This window comes from Macaca nemestrina, chromosome 4 (genome assembly GCF_043159975.1).
Source record: "Macaca nemestrina isolate mMacNem1 chromosome 4, mMacNem.hap1, whole genome shotgun sequence".
Classification (NCBI taxonomy): Eukaryota; Metazoa; Chordata; class Mammalia; order Primates; family Cercopithecidae; genus Macaca; species Macaca nemestrina.
Genome location: NC_092128.1, coordinates 31,051,659 through 31,074,078, shown reverse-complemented (window position 1 = coordinate 31,074,078; position 22,420 = coordinate 31,051,659). Strand labels below are relative to the sequence as shown.

Sequence of the window (22,420 nt, the reverse complement as noted above, 5' to 3'; positions counted from 1 at the left end):
ATTACCAAGATTTCTAATTTGGAGGAAGGCCTGTGTTCTATTGATTTGCATTACTGCAACATCGCCGGATACTTCACCCACAGTAGAGCCCATTTATTTTCTTTATATCGTATTCATCTCATCCACTACTTAAGGTCCTCAGTTGACTGACTCAGACTTCATTGTTAATTAGCATTTGTTGAATCGCATTTCTTCTTTTTGCAATGCTCTCTCTTCTCCCCTGCTGGCCATGCCTTCTTCCCTGGCATATGTCTCTTCTTCCAGGTAATTTCTCCCCTTTTATCCCCACTGCCTTCTGATCTTGCCCTTCAACATTTACATAATCATATTACCATGATTTTGTGCTTGTTGATAAATTGGTAATTTCGTAAGTTGTTTAATATATGTGCATTGGTTTTCCTTACTAGTTTCTAAACTCCTGAGAAGGGAATCTTTGTATCTCATTATAGTGCCCAGTTTAGATTCAATTTGCCAAGTGATGGGCTCAAACAGCATGAACTTGTGTTCGAAAAAAAGTGCCCCATACTCCAAGGTAGAGGATTGGCTGTACTGGTTATTAACTGTAAGTGGGCAAGTTAGTAAAAGAATGCAGCCAAAGGGGTGCGTGTCTTCTAGAATATAGTGGCAGTATGGAGTTACGATGATTAGCATGGGCTCTAACATTAGATTACTGGGGTTCAATTGTGCCTCAATTGCTTATAACCTTGGTGCCTTGGGGATGTTATTTTTTATTTCTGTACCTCAGTTTTCCCCTGTGGGAAATGGGTATGATAATGGCACTTACCTCATTAGATTGTGGTATGAGTGAGTGAATTAATACATGTAGCTGTTTTAAACAGTTGACGTAAGAGCTCAACAGAGAGCAGTGGTTCACATGCTGGTGTTCATTATTTTTTTTGAGACAGGATCTCAGCTCTGTTGCCCAGGCTGGAGTGCAGTTGCGCAATCTCAGCTCACTGCAACCTCTGCCTCCCGGGCTCAGATGACCCTCCTGCGTTAGCCGCTGGGACCACGGGTGTGCACCACTACGCCTGGCAAAGTTTTTATTTTTTTGTAGAGATGAGGTTTTGCCATGTTGCCCATGGTGATCTCGAACTCCTGGGCTCAAGTGCGAGCCACTGCTCCCAGCCTGGTGTTCATTATTATTAAATTGCTTAGCATTCTGCCTAGCACACAGAAAGTCCTCTATAAATGAGAGCTGTCATTATCATCCTCAGTAGTATTTACATTTTAAACTCTTCATCCAATTCCAGTCCCAAATCCTACCGCTCCCTCTCCTGAGTTATTTTACTGCCTCTTTATCTCTTTTTTGACATTTAACATGTGCCATCTCTGTCTTGTTTTTTAAATGCATTCCTCATGTTGAATCAGTGAATGAATGATCAAACAATAAGTATTTATTGAGAGCTTTTCATATGCCAGGCAGAATGCTGATTGTTGAGAATATATTAAACAAGACAGCTATAGTCTTTACAGGGAATACACAATTTGTTATATAATTACAATCATAATGGGAGTACAGAGTCCTGGGAGAGTGTATACTGGTGGCCATAGCTTATTCTAAGTGGTCTGATAAAGTCCTTGAAGTGATTTCAAAGTGAGGCCCAAAGAAGGAGTTAGCAGAAGATCTTGTTCAGGGCCAAAGGATGAAATGTTGTATATGAAAGTCCTGAGGTGGAAATTTGCTTGTATTCACAATGGAAGACCAGTCAGCATTGCTGCAATGTGAGGATAGTAATGGGAGAATGAATAACTGAATAATTTGGACATTGTAGTCCCTGAAAAGGATTTTGAATTTTATCTGAAGAACAGTGAGAAATCATTGAAATGGGAGTAGAATAATTAGGACAGCATGTGTGTGTGTATGTGTGTGTGTATACATATATATATACACACACAGAGAAAGAGAGTTAGCTAGGTATATATCTATAAATTTTTCTTTTTTTCCATTTTGGCTGTTATTTCGAGATAGACTTGAAACAATGGTTGGGGAGAATTTGCAGTTCACCTGGTGATTGCTGAATAGTGGCTGAAACTAGGATTGTGGCAATGGAGGCAGAAAGATAAATGTGAGATCTATTTTGGTGTAAGAACTGGTAGAATTGAGTGGTTGTTTGGATTGGGGTCAAGGAAGGGAAGTTACATCAAGTGTCATGCATGAGCATTCCAAATATCTGGTTGATGCTGGTGCTTCTTTTCTGATATTGTAAATGATGGCAGAGTGGGTTTGCAAGGAAAATTAAGACTTTCTGAACATGTTAAAATTGAGGCACTAATGAGCCATTAGTGGCCTAGGCTTCATGCATTAGTTTTAAGACTATAGGACACCTACATGTGAGTGTACAAAAATGCCAAGAGAACATTAAGAGAGAAGAGTCCCTAGGCCAAGCCCTTTATTTCAAGATTACTTATGGATGGGGAGTGTTTGAACAAACAGACTTTAAAAAGTTGCCGCCCAAGCTGTCGGAGATAAATCAGGCGAGTGTAATGTACAAATTAAGAGGAGAGAGAGTTTCACAAGGCAAGAATTGAGTCTCCAGCTTCAAGGTCAAGTAAGATGAAATTGAAAACTATCCAGTGGACAGTGCAATTCCATGAGTTACTGGTGACCATAGAGCAGTATTTGTGGAATGAAGGAAAGCAAGGGGGCAGCAAAAGCTAGATATCTTCCCACCTGAGTTGTCAGCAGAAACTGTGTCTTATCTTTAGATCTGTAGTTTTTAGGAGTTTCCTAACAATAGGAAATGCATACATGTACATAATGATGGTGTCTATGTAGTTTTGAATGAGTGAGGAATCCTGAGAGCATCCATCAGCACGTGTGTACTGGTGGAGAAAGAAATGACAATGTTGTGAGATCCTTAACTGAACAAACTAACTTCTGTTATCTTCACCAAAGCTATCTCAATTCTCTGCCATCACTCATGCACTCTGTGGTACATCATTTTCCACTGATAGACAAGATCCTTAGAGTCTCAATTCTAGAACCCCAATACAATATCCACGTGTGGTTACATCATAACAAAATTGTAAAGCTGCTGGGTGGGGTAAGATTAATTCTGTATTTTCTTTAAGAAAAATTAGAATTCCCAAATACACCTAAAACACTAACTACGTTTCCAACTACTTTGAAAGTATCATTCTGTAAAAGTAGTTTCATTATTGTTTAAGCGTGGTTTCACATATTTTTATGCATGCATGGGTATGCTTTATTAAATCTATTTCTGATCCTGGCTGTTGGGCTTTTTTACAAGTTGCTGTCCTTACTAGGAACAAATTTTTATTCTCACATCATATTAATGTATGGTTTTTGTTTGTTTTCTACCCATTGTCCACACTCTTTTTACACGGGTAGCTGTGACTTCATGCACGCTACCACACCCGGCTAATTTTTACAAATTTTTTTGTAGAGTTAGGATCTCTATCCTCTGCTGATAGGATCTGCTGCTTTGTTGCCAGAGCTGATTTGGAACTCCTGAATCAAGTGATTCTCCCACCTGGGCCTCCCAAAGTGCTGGGAACACAGGTGTGAGCCACTGCACTCAGCCACATTAAACTCTTAGTCCTTAGAAAAAGACTACTTAGTTTGGTGTTATTAGTACCATAAAACACTGTGCTTCAATCTGTTTTTGATGGAATCATAGAGCAGATTTCACATGCAGCTTCAGGTCAAGCTGTTTCCACATCAGTATACAGACTTTATTATAGCATCAATAATGTTTATTTGTTTCAAAATATATAGAACAATTAATTATAAGAGCTAATTCACTGCAGTGAATGTTGAATGCTGACACTTACAAACTAAAGGGACAATTAGTTTTCTGACCTTTAATAATGTAGAAGTTTATCTAGGCAAAGCTTAATCAGACTTGAATATTAATAGATGTTTTTCTTTTTCTTTTTTTCTTTTTTATTTTTTAGACAGAGTCTCACTTTGTAGCCCAGGCTGGAGTGCAATGGCACAATCCCAGCTCACTGCAGCCTCTGCCTCCCCCAGGTTCAAGTGATTCTCATGTCTCCCAAGAAGGTGGAATTATAGGTGCCTGCCACCATACTCGGCTAATTTTTGTATTTTTTTTTTCAGTTGAGACGGGATTTCACCATATTGGCCAGGCTGGTCTCGAACTCCTGACCTCAAGTCATCCGCTCGCCTCCACCTCCCAAAGTGCTGGGATTGCAGGCGTAAGCCACCGCCCCCAGATGACTTTTTTCTTTTATAAACAAAACCTTAGGCATATTTTTCTTCATTCAAATTTTCTATCAAAGTTTCTGTTTTTAAATGCATCAAATGTGAGTGAAAATAATAGAAATTATCTGTACTACTAACTCTTCTATTCACCAGAATGTGGGTTTCCTTATTTATTTCTTTTTCTTTTTAAGTATTATAAGCTCTTTTCAGGACGGGAAGCCTTGCTGTGTTATTCTTAACTTATACAGTCAGGTGCTAGAAGAGTATCTGGCACCAAGTAGGTACTTAGTAGATATTGTTGGATGAATGAATGCTGTAAATTGTTCTACTAGAATTGATTTAATCAGCCTTCTATTGTTGGATATTGGAGTTGTTTTATTGTTTTTTCCTCTCATAAACATTTGTTCCTTTAGATAAATCATAGTCTATAATTATTTTCTCAGAACATGTCCATAAAGTAGAAACCTAGGCCAAAGAATAGCATATATTTTTTAACAACATCATCCTATAAATCTTTAGTGAGTAAAATGATTGGGTTTTTAATTGGATGCATTTGTTGTTCTTCAAAACATTGACCACCTTCTGTTTTAATTAGTAATAAATTTCTGTCATAATTGTTGCCATTTTTTTCTCCATGTTAAAAAAAAAAAAAAAACTAGAACTTTCTCTCCTGAATTGTATAATTATCTATTTTTATTAATGCTTTAAAAATGTAAGGCTTTAAAAGATTAATTAGACATAAAAATAAAACTTTCACTTAAGGTTTATTGAACCTATACTGGTGTGTCTGCAGGCAAAAATGAATGTTCATATTATTTTTAGAAAGTATTAAAAGTGTTTTAGCCATTTAGCCTTTCCTAACATTTATTTTGATTTTAAGATAATTTTTATATTATAGGTTACTTGCTGACTTTTTTTTTTTTCTCTGTTATTTTCTGAAGTTGCATTCTTGTCTTGGGTGGGGCACAGTTAAGTGTGACATCAATTTCCTTGGCCCAAGTTCTTGATTTGCCCATGAAATGAAGACTTGCGCCTCATCAGATGTCTTTTAAATTCTTTACTCTGCACATTTTATTTTAATTATCTCTCAAGCCATTTTCTGGTTCTATAATAAGTTCTTACCTCTTGCCTATAGAGACTTTGGAAGTGACAAAAATTGATCCAAAATTGTTAAAGAAAAAAATAGTATTTTAAACCTGTTATTTTTTACTCCTAGCCTTGTAATTGATGTGCACAGTTGTAGATGGTGGTTGATTTGCTTTATTTCGTATTCTCAGTGCCACATACCATGCATAAGCTATGTTTTTAGCCCAGTCTCATGTGTCAATTCTGAAAATGTGTAAGATGTTTATTGTAGTCTTCCTATAAAAATTCATTATCATTTAATTCTTAGAAAAGTAACTCTAGAATTGTTAAAAGTCTAAATGGCCTTTTTCTGTGTTTATTTTTACCAGTTCAAAGTAGAAATGCTACTTTTAACCATTACAATTTAATGGTGTATTTGATATAAATTGGATGGTTGTAATTTGAGTAAAGTACCTGCTTTTGTAGAATATTTTAGCTGAAAATAATTGGAAGGTATACCTCCCAGTGTGTTAAACTCTCCTATAAACATTTTCTTCTTACAAATTGGTATGTCTGAACCACTCTCTCTTATTCCTGTGTTTGAGTAGATACAATTAAGTTGCATACTAAAATAAATTTTCTTCACGTCATTACTAAAGCATTCAGTCATTTCAAAAATATAGTACATTACTATACTGATGAATAATGGAAGAAGTTTATCTGTTGATTCAACATATTCAAGAGTAGGATAGTTTTTCTCCGAATAAAACTACAAAATCAATGGTATATTTACTTACTTGACCTCAGAGAGATAAGACGTTTTCTCTGTGAAATAGTTTGTAGTTGTTTGTTTGTTTGTTTCACAAAAACGAAGGGAAACAAACCAATAAAGCGGAAGGCATGGATCGAGGAAGCAACCTGGGAAAGGTTGTGAAAAGAATTGCCAGTCTTGGCCAAGGGGAATCCTAGCAAGCCACCCTGCAGAGGTCAGCAGGAGGATGGAAGAACCCTTGGGAGGAAGCTCTCTAACTGGAGGGCTATCGTTTACAAAGTCATGATATTATGAACACTGAGTATTGAGTTAACAAAAAATTGTAAGACTAGTGTGTTGAGAAGTTAGAATATGGAAAAATGGGGAAAAGGGACAGTTTGAGATGAGGTAGGGAGACAGATTTATTCATGGAAACTTTTCTGTACAGCAAGAATTATGAGCCATACCTTTCAGATAGTTCTGTGGGTTGGCAGCCCTCATCACCTGGCACCTTTGGCACTGCCTTGATGGCTGCCTCTCAGCCAAGTTAGAGAAAGAACATTGAAGACAGGAAGAAAGCAAGCTTATGTGCTTGATACTTTATCCTGACTAAATATATTCTTATTTCTGCCCTTTGTACTTGAGGCACAGATACACCATCATCTGCACTTTCTATGCCTAACTTATCTTGAAAAAAAAAAAAAAAAAGATTCTCTAGAATAAGCCAAGGGCATTGTATTTCCTGTTGATGATAAAATGCAGATTTTTACCACTAAAAGGCAATGACTTCATTTCTAAAGGTTAAACTGAATGGTTCTCACAGCATAATTTCATATGGTTAAATTTGGGAAACAGAAAGTCATTCAATAAGAGAACAGTCTCTGAGCTTGTATAGAATTTTTATTTGATTGAGAATTGGGTATTACTTTATTCACATTAAGCTGTATCACATGATTTTATTTCAAGGTAGAAAAGAAATGTCAGTAGGCATATGTACTTAGTAGAACTTTTTTCTTTATTTGAACAAAATATGTCCTCTTTATGGCCCATGTAGATGGCCTCATGCTCCATCTGATGCTTTCTTTTAGCTATTGCTGAAAGTTTAGACTTTCTTATGCTGCTTTTGGGGAACCAATGAGACTTTTTTTTCTGTGCTTTTCTAACCTCTTGCTTTCTCATCTAAACCATTTTCTTGTTAAAATGTTTTAAGTACTTTAATATACTAGTATTCAAAGTAGTGATCAAAGTAGTTGATTTAAAACACAATGACTGGGTGGTTAATTTTGAATTTGCTATTCTCTCCAAACTACTTGCAGATTAATTACAGCATAAGTTTTCTTGAGTTAAAAATTAAAATATTGTATATTCTTCCTGGGCAGGTTGTTTTTATTGTGTTGGTGTATATTCTTAAAGGTATAATTTATATACAGTAAAATGTTCTCATTTTTAGCATATAATTCTGTGAGTTTTGGCAAATGTGCATTTTGAGAAACATGTATTTATGAAATCATCACCACAGTCAAGATAGTAGAACTGTTCCATCGTCCCAATTCCTCCATTCCTTTTAGAGTCAACTTCTAGTCCCTGGCAACCACTCGTGTTGTTCTGTTTAACTATAGTTTAACCTTTGTCAAAATGTCATACAAATGTAATCATGTATTTGAGATTCATACATGTTGTTGCCCATGTCTTTTTTAGTGTAGAGTAGTATTCCATTGTGTGGTGTACTAAAATTTATACCCAGTTGAGGGATATTTAGGTTATTTCCAGTTTTAGTGATTATGTATAACATCCAGGCCATTATCTTTGCTTTGCCTTGCTTTGTTTTTTTAAAGAATGAGACAAGGTCTTACTCTGTCATCCAGGCTGGGAGTGCAGTGGTGTGCCATCACTGCTCACTGCAACCTCTACCTCCAAGGCTTAAGCTATCCTCCCACATCAGCCTCCTGAGTACATAAGACTGCAGATGTGCACCACCACGCCCAGCTGATTTTTTTTTTTTCTTTTTCTTTCTTTCTTTTTGTGAGGCAAGGTCCCATGATGATGGCCAGGCTGGTCTCAAACTCCCCGGCTCAAGCAATGTTTTTGCCTCAGGCAAAACATTACAGGCATGAGGCCACCATGCCTGGCCCAGACCATTTTCTGAGGGTCCCTAATCTGTTCCTCTAACAGGATTTCACTTTATTTTAGTGGACTGCAGTGATTGTCCGAATGGTGCTTTGCATATTTTCATTCTAAACATAGAGATGTGTCTTCTGTTCCTGAGTATTTGCCAAGTTCTGGTTTCATTTCTCAGAATTGTACACTGTGGAAAGGAAAAAATAAATGGTGGGTAGGACCAACCTAATAAAAATATTTGTAGATGTCTGACTTTCTTAGGGCTCCTTAAACTCGTAGGTGATTCAGTTCCTTGCAAGTCTGATTGGAGAGTGATGGTTTTCTTCCACACGTTGGAGTGCTACCCTTGCACTACTTTGCCCTGTGGCTTCCTTCTCCATTTGGGCAAGCATACCATTCCTGCCTCCTATGGAAAATTTGCTTAGCCAGGACATTTCTTTTAATAATTATAATACTCTGTTGAGGGCATCACCAATTAGAATGACACATCCTAAGCTCAGGGCTTTCTTCCTGCTTAATGCTCCTACAAACGTCCAAATGTCCTCTTGATTCATGCTCCCAGAACTCAAGCTCAGAGCCTGGGCTGTGGTTTCTCCTATGTTCAACATGCTGCAGGCCTGAGTGAGGTGCTTTACCAACCAAGTAAACAGTGTGAGAATCTGATTTTTAATTTTTTAAGAGACAAGGTCTCAATCTGTCACCCAGGCTAGAGTGTTGTGGCATGATTATAGCTCACTGCAGCCTCAAACTCCTGGGCTGAAGCAGTCCTCTTGCCTTAGCCTCCCAAGCAGCTGGGACTACAGGCCCGTGCCACCGTGCTTGACTAATTTTCAAATTTTTTGTAGAGATGGGGTCTTGAACTCCTAGCCTCATGTGATACTCCCACCTCTGCCTCTCAAAGCGCTAGGATTATAGGCATGTGCCATGCTACCCAATTATTGAAAGATAATTGATGGCCTAGTTTTAGCACCTTTTTTTTCCTGTTGTAATTTTTTTGTTTGGGGGTTTGTTTTTGTCAGTGTTCTCCTCTATGTTCACTTCATTCCTGTTAAACTTGCAGCTCACTGAAGTTTACGCCCTCCCTGGTCTCTCTAGTACACATCTCACCACAAAGTATTGATGAGCAGCCAGGGAAGAACAGTTTCCAATTTGCAAGTGCTTTGTGGTGACACAGAAGCTCAAGGGCATTCACAGAGAATCCTCTCCTCGCAGGGTTCCGTGTATTTCAAGAGATGATCACGCTGTACAACTGATACAACTGGCTCTTCATCGAATCATAAACTCATTCTGTGAATTAAAATGGCACTTGGGGCCACAGGGCCCAAGATGTGGAAAGTAGTAAGAGTGTGGAGCGATAGGTGATGGTTTTGCCTTGCTGACAGGAGTTGTAGTTGTGATTTGTCTTCCACATAGCCACAAAAGTAATTCTCCTGGTCTGCACAACCCTGAAAAACATAGATAACTATGGCAGTGAATGATCACCATACATCTTAAAATGAGAGAGCACATTTGCTTCACTATCCTTAACTATTCGTTCTGATCTCCACACTCTTTTTTTTTTTTTTCCTGTGTCTGTCCTCTTGTTCACAAGGATTTTGCTACTTTAGAGTTAAGATTGGTTAGACCCAAACAGCATTGTGCCCTGGAGTCCTTTACCCTCAGGTCATCCCTGGTGGGACCAAGCAGTACAGAGAGCTTCATAGGAAGAAACATCCTGGGATGGGCAGTAGAGCATATGCTTGCACCTCCAGGAAGGCCCGTCAGGGTTGATGGACTTCTTTCTAGCTGTTTCTCAAGTGCTGGTAGAATATACTTCCCCAGTAACATAATAAGTTCTGCATGTATTTGTTTTTAGTTCATTTTCCTGTGATGTTAATCAAAGAGTGATTGTGATGATGAGAACTAATTCGTGATCTTCATTATTAACAATTCCCATTTGAGCCTTGCACATGACAATCCTGAGTGGTTAATTGTTAACTAATAGGTTTAGTCTATTCCCATTTTCCCATGCTGTTTGGTGTGCTGTTATGTTTACCTCTCACCAGCCCTTTCTAGTTTCATGCCTACTATTTGGGGACTTCCGTTGGAGAAATCATGGGAATCACTTTGCATACATCTAGTGCACACCGACAGCCTAAACTCTGTTCCAGAATTCACAGAATTGTGATTTCTGTAGTTCAGCTCCTCTAGGAAGCAGGTGACCTGGCTGTCTGGGGTGGTGGTCTTTCAGACACTTCTATCCTGTGCCGGCTGTACAAGGATTCTGCTTCCTCTGCTCTCCCACCTATCCACCAGAATCTCCCATTCTCCCAAGCCTGGGAATTCATCATACTAAATTATTTTAAACATGTGTTTGTATACACAGCAAGGTACTTTGTGGAGATAAGTTCCAATCTAACTGCTGAAGGGGATGTCTTATAGCCATAAATAGATGTACCCACATTTCGAAGAGATTTGGCCTGACCAGCCAGAAGTCAGGGCAGAGTGAGAATTTATAAATAAGGTGTTTTTATAACCTTTGCTTCTCTGCTTCTCTCTAAGGATCATCCTGCCATTCTGGAGGGTCGTTCAGAACCCTATTCCTCTAAGTTTGAGATATAGATATTAACATCCTTTGAAATGAAGTCACCCCAGGCACATTTGTTGCATCATTACTTTCTCAATTTCAAGGTGCATTGAGGAGGCAGAAACATTCCTTAAAGAGATGCCATCCACAATAGCAGGTTAAATGTAGCTAATGCAATCTTAAATTAGCTTTTCTAAGAGTACAGGAAAATACTTATGTATAGTTTGTTGTAGAGCACAGGTAATGTGAAAACTACCAGTACAACAACAAAAGAAGACTTCTCTTGTCAGAAATCCAGTTGCTTCCTGATTATTTACACCAGTGGAGGAGAATATTGGTGTAGATAACAAAAAACCACAGCTAATTTATTTACTTGAATTCGCAAAGCTATGAGCCAATGTAGTGGCAGAAAACTGGCAAATAGAATCCCAGACCTTATGTAAGTAAGCAATAGCAATGAAAACTGAGAGTGAACGCCTTAGCATATAGATATATAAGCAGAAATATTTGATATTGCCTTGAAGTGAGCATTCTGTGTAGCAAGTCCTGTAGTTATCTCTTTAAATCTAAGGTCTTTAACCTTTATTTATGTATATGGTTTTGGGTGGTTTTTTGTTTTTTGTTTTGAGATGGAGTTTCACTCTTGTCACCCAGGCTCCAGTGCAATGGTATGATTGGGCTCACTGCAACCTCCGCGTCCCAGGTTCAAATGATTCTCCTGCCTCAGCCTCCCAAGTAGCTGGGATTACAGGCACACCCTGCTACACCTGACTAATTTTTGTATTTTTAGGGTTTCCCATGTTGGCCAGGCTGGTCGCGAACTCCTGATCTCAAATGATCCGCCTGCCTCCGCTTCCCAAAGTGCTGGAATTACAGCCGTGAGCCATCGTGCCCGGCCAGGTTTTCTTTTCTTTTTTCTCTTCTCTTCTCTTCTCTTCTCTTCTCTTCTCTTCTCTTCTCTTCTCTTCTCTTCTCTTCTCTTCTCTTCTCTTCTCTTCTCTCTTCTCTTCTCTTCTCTTTTCTAGAGAGAAAATCTCTGTCTCCCTGGCTCTTATTAACTCTGGAAATGTGTCTAAGAGACTGAAGCACATTGCTACTTGCACTCTCTCTTTGGAAGGCAAATTACTTAACGGAATTCAGTCAATTTTATAATGGTATAATCAGAATTTCTAAAATAAATAATTTCCATAACTAAATTACCAGGGAGGATTTATAGCTGTATCACCTGAGGAAACTTGCCAGTCTTCCTAACTAGTGTTTTTCATTTGAGCCACTGAAACAAATATTAAAGATTTCAAGAATGCTTGTATTGAAAAGGAACATGCCAAGCAAAAAAGTGCTTAAGATGACAAGGAAAGACACACACCTTTGTGTGGCTGTGACTGAGATTTGAAAGCACCAACATCTGTGGGTTCTTGTAATCAATTTAATTGACTTTATAAGAACTTAATATTCTGTCAGCTTGGATGATTTTTTTTTTTTTTTTTTGACGGAGTCTCGCTCTGTTGCCCAGGCTGGAGTGCAGTGGCATGATCTTGGCTCACTGCAAGTCTGCCTCCCGGGTTCATGCCTTTCTCCTGCCTCAGCCTCCCAAGTAGCTGGGACTACAGGCGTCGGCCACCACTCCTGGCTATTTTTTCTTTCTTTTTTTTTTTTTTTGGGGTATTTTTAGTAGAGGCGGGATTTCACCATGTTAGCCAGGATAGTCTCGATCTCCTGACCTTGTGATCCGCCTGCCTCCGCCTCCCAAAGTGCTGGGATTACAGGCGTGAGCCACTGCGCCCAGCCTGATTTTCATAGTTGGCTTTCACTTCTGATCTTTGCCATAATCAATGACATGTCATCCTCTTGATTATCTTCCCATGTGTCATTTCTGGACTAGAGCTATTGAGTTGTGCATTGAGACTTGGGAGGAGTCAGGAACATGTGTTGATTTTTATGACATGGGTAGCACTAAGGTCCCTTTGAGGCTCCTTGATTATTCTCAGTCTGAGTAGATTTCTCTCTTTATAAAGTAGGTAAGAGTTTAGCAAAAAAAGAAGAGAGTGTGCTGCAACCTCCTCGTTAGTTCAAACATGAAAGGCATGCCTGTGTGTGTGCCGTTGTTATTCCTATAAGCATTTTTTCCAGATAACTACATCCAAAGGACAGTGATGAGCAGCAGTCTATTTCTGAAAAATATAGTTTGCTCTGATCTTGAGGAAAAAGGCCTTCTCTTCCGAGATGTTAGGTTGCCTCATGATTTGCAATAATCAATTTGATAATTATTGTTGACTTACTGGTTCAGCTCATGAATAATGTCCCAGATTTAGACTAGTATGGCACAAGGATTTTAATCAAGTAGTGCTTTCTTTCTCATGGAGCATTTATCTTCCTTGACTGTTCTGGACTTCAGCCAGCTGCCAGACAAGCATTTTTCATGCTGTATATGTGTAGGAGAATGTGTTGCTTAAGTGTTCAGTGGGGAAGTTTCCAACCCACTAAAGCTCATGGTTACCTTGCCTTTTACCACTGTACTGTTAGAGACACTGAGAATGGATCGCTGTCTTTTTCTCTAGGAATCTATTTGATGGGAAGCATGAATCTTAGTTACTATAAATATTGTTTTCATCCCAGCCTACCTCACTGCTTCTGAATGAGAGGAGCCCCTTTGGCTGCTCTGAAATACTTGATGGCTTGTTATGTTTTCATTATCTAATGTGCATTAATTTAAATAAAATAGCTCTGTTGCTAGAAGAGTCAGAAAGGAAGAACTTGGCTGGGTGCAGACTGCTTGTGTCACAGAAGTCAGGAAAGTTTGCAGAACTTGGTGTCCTCAGAGGGAGTTTTCAGTTCTGCTGGCTGGGCTGAAAACCTAAAACTCTAAAATCCAGTGACTGTTTCCCCAGCATATGCGATGTGATATTTTGATGCTTGCTTACTCTATTATCTGTTTAATTAGCTTGAGAGACTGAAAGAATTTGAAGGCCCTTCGCTTCTCTGTGGCTGAGAGTTCTGAGAGTCGAAATGTCCATGATTTGGCTCTCTGGAGGATAGAACGCACAGACTTTGTGTTGATGCACGAAAAAAAGTTTTTAAGCTGCTATTCCGTTTTATGTGTTTTTGTTATTTCTATAATGATTCATGCTGACATGAAGTGGTGTTTGTCTGAATTGACCACACCCTGCTGTTCGAGATTTCCCTGGGTAGGAACAGTAGGCCCCAGGTATCATCTCATCCCCAAAATGAACATAGAGCAGGAGTTGCTATACTAGTGCCTGGAGAAGGCTGGCCTCTTCTCAAGGTTAAGAAACTGTGAGCTCTGAATCTTACATAACCTATTTAAAGATAAACTACTTTTGGCTTCCTGGCACAGGGTTATAGGGACTATGTGACATAGCCTAGGCGTCACTTTTTTTTTTTTTTGGGGGGTGATGAATATTAAAGGTTAAATAATAGAAGGTTAGTACTGGTCTTCTTACCTCTTTTTTCTTTTTTTTTTTTTTTTTTTTTTTCCGAGACGGAGTTTCGCTCTTGTTGCCCAGACTGGAGTGCACATGGCGCGATTTTGGCTCACTGCAACCTCCACTTCCCAGGTTCAAGCAATTCTCCTGATTCAGCCTCCCAAGTAGCTGGGATTACAGGCATGTGCCACCATGCCTGGCTAATTTTTTTCTATTTTTAGTAGAGACGGGCTTTTGCCACGTTGGCCAAGATGGTTTCAAACCCCTGACCTCAGGTGATCCACCTGCCTTGGCCTCCCAAAGTGCTGGGATTACAGGCGTGAGCCACTGCGCCTGGCCCCTCAATTTTATGTTAAAGGAAGATGAGCTCTTCTTGCCCCAGAGAACTCTGGTGTGAACGTCTCATTTTCGAAGCACCCTTTTAACTGAGTATTTAAGTCAATGAGAATGTTCTGGAAACTGTCGATTAACTATATTTCTTCTACTGAGGCCTCATGAGTATCATGTCTATGTCTTGGTTTCAGAAATGTCTATAAATAGGGTTATTTGCTTAGCTTCCCGCCAAACTTTTTGTCCTAGACTAGAAAGAAAGAAATGTTGGGTTTCATTACTTTCCAGTTACTCTTTTCCTCTTTTCTCCATCAGGATACCCAAAAAGCAAAGCAGTTCCTGCCTTTTCTTCAGCGGGCAGGTCGTTCTGAAGCTGTGGTGGAATACGTCTTCAGTGGTTCTCGTCTCAAACTCTATTTGCCAAAGGAAACTTGCCTTATCACCTTCTTGCTTGCAGGTAAGTCTTATGTGTTACATGTTACTCTGAGCTCAGAAGTCATCCCTGGAGGCCACATACCCTCCTTTCCCACTGTGTTCTGGGTAGGCCCTAGAGCCCACCAGTATGCTTTTCCTCTCTGTTTGGGATATGCAAACACAGTTTCTAGATGGGATCCTCCTGTCACTGCAGACCCAGCACTGCACCCTCTTTCTGCTCCTCGTTTCTACCAAGCGCAGGATGTAGGAGTAGAGCAACTTGAAAGCACGCAGCCCTTGTAGAGCTAAAGCGAAGGAAATTCCAGACTTAGGAAAATACCAACGACGGAATTCTCAGAGTTAGCATTCATTACCCACTTGAAACAGACCACCCATGCCATGTTAGTTGTGGGGAGGCCTCAGTGGAGCCGAGACACTCTTCCCCTGTACCTCCCCAGGCAGTGCCGTTTGTCTCCGTTTCATTCTTTTCAAATGCCATTAAGATCCCAGTCCTTTACGAAACCCCAGCCATGATGTTGCTTTCACACACTCTTCCCACATCAATAGTATTTCTTGTTGTGCTGAGGTTGACGTGCTAAGGCAAGTGATGCTCCTTTCTTTGCTGACTTAATGTGCGTCTTACCCTATCTTTTCTGGTAGCTTAATATTTCACAAGCCAGAAGGCTATGTATAAACTGTGCTCTTTGAGCAATTTACATTTATGCATTCAAGGAACAAACTGCTTCATTTCTTTGCTGCTGGCAAATAATCATTATTTATTTCCAGTTGGTACTTCACAGAGACTGCAGTCTTTGAGGGAAAGCTGTCATTTTACTTCCACCACCACCCCAACTCCGCCCAGCCACCCCTGCACACACACACATTCATTCACTTGCAAAAGATATGTCCTGCCATGGTCCCCAGATGCACATGGTCCCCACCTTTCCTTTTTTGTTACTGTCCTGTTGTCTCAGCACTTCTTACGTTGAATTATTGAATAGAATTTGTTATGGGAAAAGAGAAACAGGAGTCATGCTTGCTGTCTCCTGCCAGATCACCTTGGCCTCCTTTTCTTAGAAGGCACAGGTAGTTTCTTGTCTGGATAAGGGTCTCCCTCAGGCCCGCACTAAATGGATTGAGTTATGTGAGATAAATCACTCCCTGAACACATGACTATGGAGCTCACTGCTGCTGCTTGGCTGTCACTTCTCATTGTGGCTCTTGTGCATACTCTTATAAACTTGATCATTGCACCATTCTGCAGGCCTTCTGAAGGGACTCATTGAAGTGTGACACCAAGCTCAGGGCAGCTGTGCAAAAGAAGGGATGCAAAAAAACTCATACCTTATTGGAGGACTGTGCTTTTATTTTGCTAATGTGAGTTATGGTAAACTGAAGGGCTGTGTGGCAGTGTGTGAGGGAGTCCTTTTATGAAGTCATTTGTGCCTTTTTACTAAGGTTTCTATTCCCATGATGTTTCTTGGTAGTGAACTTTTGCTGGAGAGTTGGAGGCACAGTCATATCCGGGTTTATTGCACTTCTTTTTATTGCGCTTCAGATATTGCATTTTTAATAGATATTAAATAGTTAAAATTAATATTTTAATAGATATAAATAGATATTTAATAGATATTATTTAATATCTATTAAAAATAAATAAATAGATTGCGGCAACCCTGTGTTAAGCAAGTATGTCAGTGCCATTTCTCCAGCAGCATGTGTTTGTCACATTTGGTAATTTTCACAACATCTCAAACTTTATCGTTATTATATAAAACTTTATTATTATTATATCTGTTATGGTGATCTGTGACCAGTGATCTTTGATGGTACTATTTCAACTGTTTTGGGTCATCATGAACCACAGTCATATAAGATGGTAAACTTAATTGATAAATGTTGTATGTGTTCTGACTGCTCCACCCATTGAATGATAAGAAAACCAGACAAAGTTGGGTGCAGTGGTGCATGCTTGTACTCTCAACTACTCAGTAGGCTGAGCCCAGGAGTTACAGATCAGCCTGGGCAACATAATGAGAACCTATCTCAAAATAGAAAAGAAAATAGAAATGGAAAAGAAATCGAAACAGTCTTATTGCTGATACGGAAACATTTTAGTGTTCTGGATAGAAGATCAAACCAGTCACAATATTTCCTTAAGCCAAAGTCTAATCCAGAGAAAGCCCTCTGGATTTGACTCTCCTCAATTCTGTGAACACTGAGAGGTAAAGAAGCTGCAGAAGAAAAGTGTGAAGCTGTTAGAGGTTAGTTCATGAGGTTTAAGGAAAGAAGCCATCTTCATAACATAAAAGTACGAGGTGAAGCAGCAAGTGCTGATGTAGAAACTGCAACAAGTTATCCAGGAGATCCAGCTAAGATCTCTGGTGAAGGTGGCTACACCAAACACCAGATTTTCAATGTAGATGAAACAGCCTTCTACTGGAAGAAGGTGCCATCCAGGATTTTGATAGCTAGAGAGAAGTCAATGCCTGCCTTCCGAGTTTCAAAAGACAAGTGGACTCTGTTGTTAAGACCTTATGCAGCTGGTGACTTTTAAGTTAAAGCCGTTGCTCATCGACCATTCCAAAAAGCCTAAGGCCCCTAAGAATGATGCTGAATCTACTCTGCCTGTGCTCTGTAAAAGGAACAACAAAGCAGCCTGTATGACAGCACATCTGGTGACAGCCTGGTTTATGGAATATTTTAAGCCCATTGTTGAGACCTACTGCTCAGAAAAAAAAAAAGATTTTTTTTCAAAATATTACTGCTCATTCACAGTGCTGCAGCTAGCTGGTCACCCAAGAGCTCTGAAAGAGTTGTACACAAAGATTGTACATGCCTGCTAACACAGCATTCATTCTGCAGCCTATGTATCAAGGAGTAATTTTGATTTTCAAACCTTGCTATTTAAGAAATATGTTTTGTAAGCCTAAAGCTGCCATAATTAGTGATTTTTCTGATGGATCTGGGAAGCAAATTGAAAACTTTCTGGAATGGATTCACCACTTTAAATGCCATTGAGAACATTCGTGATTCATGGGAGGAGGTTGAAACAGCAACCAACATAAACAGAAATTTGAAGGAAGTTATTCTAAGCCTCATGGTTGACTTCAAAGAGTTCAAGACTTCAATGGAGGAAGTAGCTGCAGATATGATAGAAATAGCAAAAGAACTAGAATTAGTAGTAGAGCCTGGGGATAAAACTGAGTTACTGAAATCTCATGAAAAGAATTTGAACAGATGAGGAGCTGCTTCTTATAAATGAGCAAAGAAAGTTATTTCATGAAATGGAATCTGGTCCTGGCAAAGACGCTGTGAATATTGTAGAAATGACAACAAAGGATTCAGAATATTACGTAAACTTCATGAAGCAGCATCAGGGTTTGAGAGAATGGACTTTAATTTTGAAAGAAGTTCTAAAGTGAATGAAATGCTATCCAACAGCATTCCATGCTACAGAGAAATATTTTGTGAAAGGAAGAGCCAGTTGATGCAGCAAACCTCGTTGTTTTTTTGCCACAGCCACCACCTCCATCAGCAAGCACCACCCTGATCAGTCAGCAGCCATGAACATGGAAGCAAGACCCTCCAACAGCAAAAAGATTATGATTCACTGAAGGCTCAGATGATCATTAGCATTTTTTAACAATAAAGTGCTTTTATTAAACTACAGTATAGGGTGCACACTTTTATATGCCCTGGAAAACTAAAAATTTGTGTGACTTGCTCTATAGCAATATTCACTTATTGCAGTGGTCTGGAACTGAACCCGCAGTATCTCTGAGGTATGCCTGTGTATTTTCAACTCATCCTCTGCTCTGCAGCTGAGAAAAAAAAAGCATCGTTTTGGCAATGTAGAGCTTTATCCCAGAGGTAAAAAAGAGAAACCATATTATTCTTCCTGGGAAACTTGGCCACAAATGTACAAGGGAAAGAGAACATTGAAGTTCTGTCTTTTAAACTCTAAACTACCTGAATGGAGCCCGCTCAGAGCACAGACCATTTGGCTGGAGTTTTCCTGCAGAATTCTTCTAGTTTTACGTTGCTTAGACACAAGCAGTCTGATCACTCGACTCTGTATCAGCCAGTTTCTGTGTGTATTTGGCATTATTTTAAGCTTAGCAATTCAAAAGGCATTGCCTGAGTTAACTTACATTGTGAAAGATAGATTACACAGAAGCAAATACGTGATAAAAATATAAGCCTTTTACATTTTTCTCCTGCCATAGTGTATGCTGTTATATTATGCATCTTTTGGTTTCTTCAGAAACCTGGCAAGAATACAGGACAGGGAAAAGTCTTGAGAAAGCAGATCTCAGTTTGCATCATGGCTCTACTGTGTATAAGCAGGTGACTTTAGCGACGTTATTTACCTCTTCAAGCCTCAGTTTACACATCAGTTATAACTTCCTGCCTCATGATTGTTGGAGTTTAATGAGTTGAATCTAAAACAAGCCCATTATAAAGCAGATCATCAACAAATATGCTCCTTCCCCTTGCAAAGAGTTAGTGTTTTTATAACTAGAGTTTACCTTGCCCCTCAATTTGGAGTGGCATGGTTGTGCAGCATGTGTGCACATAGCTATGGCTCTATCATAGAAATTGTGACCTATCCGTTACTGGAAATAAGTCAAGAAAAGGAGCTGTGCCAGTCTACTTCTGACTAAGCTTGCTGGAAGGAAGGCTTTTCCCTCTGAGACTTTGGAGCAAGGAACTCTGCATTGTCCTAAAACCCCATCCCAAAGAATACACAGGTAATTCACAGTCCTAGGTCTCAGGAAACACCCAAGGGAATACAGACATGTAAACAAAATGTAAAGTTGGGTACTAGATGAGAGAATAGAATTATGGACAAGGTCTAGAAGTAGCACTGAGAAGGGAATGATTATTTCTTTAGGTGGACATCAGAGAACACCTCCCTAGGTGCTGGTATCTTGAGCTGTGTTTTGAAGTACATATAAGAGTTTACTGTGTTGGGGAGGGGGAGTAGAAGGAGATGCACATTCTAGCTAGAGATAGCAGCGTGTACAGAGTTGTAGAGGTATGAACATCTGCGTAGATCTGGGCAACCATGTAACCGTTGTTACTGGTGAAGTATAAAGAGTGAGGAGGGTAGAGCGTGGAGTCAGGCTGACAACTCAGACACGAGCTAGTCCTTCTATTTTAGATTACGCAGTGGCCCTTCAGAGTCACTGGAGAGGCTATTAAGCAAGGGGGAAGCATGCTCAGACTTGGGTTAAGAAAGTTCATTTTTGTGGATATATTGGAATAAATAAGGGGCAAGAGTCTGGGAGAGCAATTAAGAGGCAGAGTTGTAGAGGTCTGAAATCTGGGGAGAAAATTGGAGAGATTTGGAAAAGTAGGAGGTAGACTTGATGAGATTCTGGGAATGCCTGGCTTCTTTTTGGTCAGGAGTAGGGGGTGGTGTTGAGTGGAGGGGAGAAAGTGAAAGTGTCCTAGGTTTGAGCAATCAGATAGATTGAGATGTCCACAATTAAGGGCAACATAAGAGTAAGAATAGGTTTTAGGAACAGGTTGTTGGTTTGGTTTTGGAATATCCATGAGAATGTTTAGACTCAGGTCAGGCAGACATCAGCATAGAGGCAGTAATTAAAACTGTTACAGTGCCTAGAGGACAGGTTTACAAAGTGTAAGCACCCTGGAAGACACCAACCTGCGTGGAGTGGGCTAAGTGTTCATATATGGACTGAGCAGTGAGACAGTCGAGACAGCATTCTTCTGGAAGCCAAGGGAGTAAAGAATTCCCAGACATCAGCAGTGTCAGAGTTTACATAAAACATCAAGTATATAAAAACTGGAAAGTGCTTTTATGCTGTTTATCTACTAGTAAGTCACAGGTAACCTCTCTCAGTACAATTTCATCAGAGTTGAGTCAATTAAAGGTAGATTACAGGTGACTGGGAAGTAAAAGTGGGAAGTTAGAAACAGACTTATTAAGTACAGATTGCACTTCCCTAATATCTAACAGAGAATGGAAAAGTAGTGCAGAAAGTAAAAGCCAAAGTGTGAAGGTAACATTCCAAGCATGGTCAGCATCTTGAGTGCTTTTAGAACTGTAATTCTTATTCAAGAATCAAGAAGGTATGGATAGCTGAAAAGGCTATTCAGTACACCTATTGTTTTCATAATATCAATTTTAGAATGTAAAACTCAACAAAATATTGGCAAATGAAGTTATAAAAAAGATGGAGTGAGAGATTATCCTGGGGAACATAAGATTTGAAATGTTGAGAAGCACTGGTCTGAATTCTGAAGAGAGGGAATCAGGAAAGGTTGCACAGGGATAATGAATGGAGCAGTGATCTAGAAGAAACAGAAGGGATGAGATGCATGGAGAATGTGGGTTGAGGGAGTAGGCTTGGAGAGAGAAAGATCCCTTGGTCTTTTAAAGCTACCTACAAAGCTGAAAGTGAGTATAGGCATGCTATTCATGTTGTAGGATTATTCACCTGGGCAGCGATTGTCCTGCTAGAGCTTTGCAAATATCTGCCGTATGCACTCTTCATTATGTAAGCGTGGCATTCTGCTGGAAATGTCTTTGCAGTAAGGAGGGAGTTTGGGTTGTGATTCTCAAGGGGAATGCCAAGATAATTGTTGGGTGCAGTCCCTTATGTGCTGCTCTCATTAATCCCAGCCTTTTGGAGAGCCCTCTGTACTTCAAGGTGGGGTGGACACTTTCCATTTTTATGTGGCCTTTTTTCAGGCAGACGGCCCCACAGCTTGATAGGGAGTGGCATTTGGCCCAAGCCAGCTGGCCGTTCTGTCACGGTTCCTGCACCCCTGTATGTAGAATGATCGCTTGGTCAGATGGGATAGCAGGTGGGGCTAGAGAAGTCAGCTGTAGCCAACAGGTCAGTGCCTCCTGAACGCTCTTGCCCTCTAGTCCTTTAAGCACCTGCCTTAGGCTTGGTCGGTGAGCAGGTGACCTTACAGCATCAGAACTGAGACTGTTCAAGGTCTCTCTGCCTGCTGCTGTGGCCACCTCCTTAGCGTGCTGATTTCAGTCTCGGAGGCAGTCACAGTCAGTTCTTGTCCATAGTTAGCAAGGAAGCCAGGATCCCTGGGCAGCCTCCATTTGTTAAAAAGCATCCTTTTTCCTCATCTGGCCTTTAGTGAGCCCCACACGTTTCCTTCCATGAGAGCAAAAGTGGTTCACGCAGTTTTTATTTTCACTAGTCGTGTGTGTCCCATTTTACTTTAGTATTTTGCCTAGAGGGAGATTGAGTCACATATTTGGAAACTATTTGGCTCTCAATTCATGCTTTTATTTTTTGCTTTCTTTTTCTTTTTTTCCTTTTTTTGGAGACAGGATCTTACTCTGTTGCCCAGGCTACAGTGCAGTGGCCCCATCATAGCTCACTGTAATCCTGAACTCCTGGGCTCAAGTAATCCTCCCTCAGATCCTGAGTATCTGAGACAACAGGTGCATGCCACCACACCTGGCTAATATTGTTTGTTTTTTGTAGAGACAGGGTCTCAACTATGTTGCCCAGGCTGGTCTCAGGCTCCTGGCCTCAAGCAGT

General features: G+C 40.0%; 1 protein-coding gene across 1 annotated transcript in view; it reads left to right on the top strand.

Moving 5' to 3' along the window:
- Positions 1–22,420, top strand: part of LOC105474726 (staphylococcal nuclease and tudor domain containing 1) — a 439,238-nt gene that overhangs the window by 263,233 nt on the left and 153,585 nt on the right. The window contains exon 15 of the mRNA XM_011729557.3: positions 14,778–14,919. Within this exon, the coding sequence (XP_011727859.1) occupies positions 14,778–14,919 (142 nt within the window). The remainder of the gene's footprint in view (positions 1–14,777; positions 14,920–22,420) is intronic.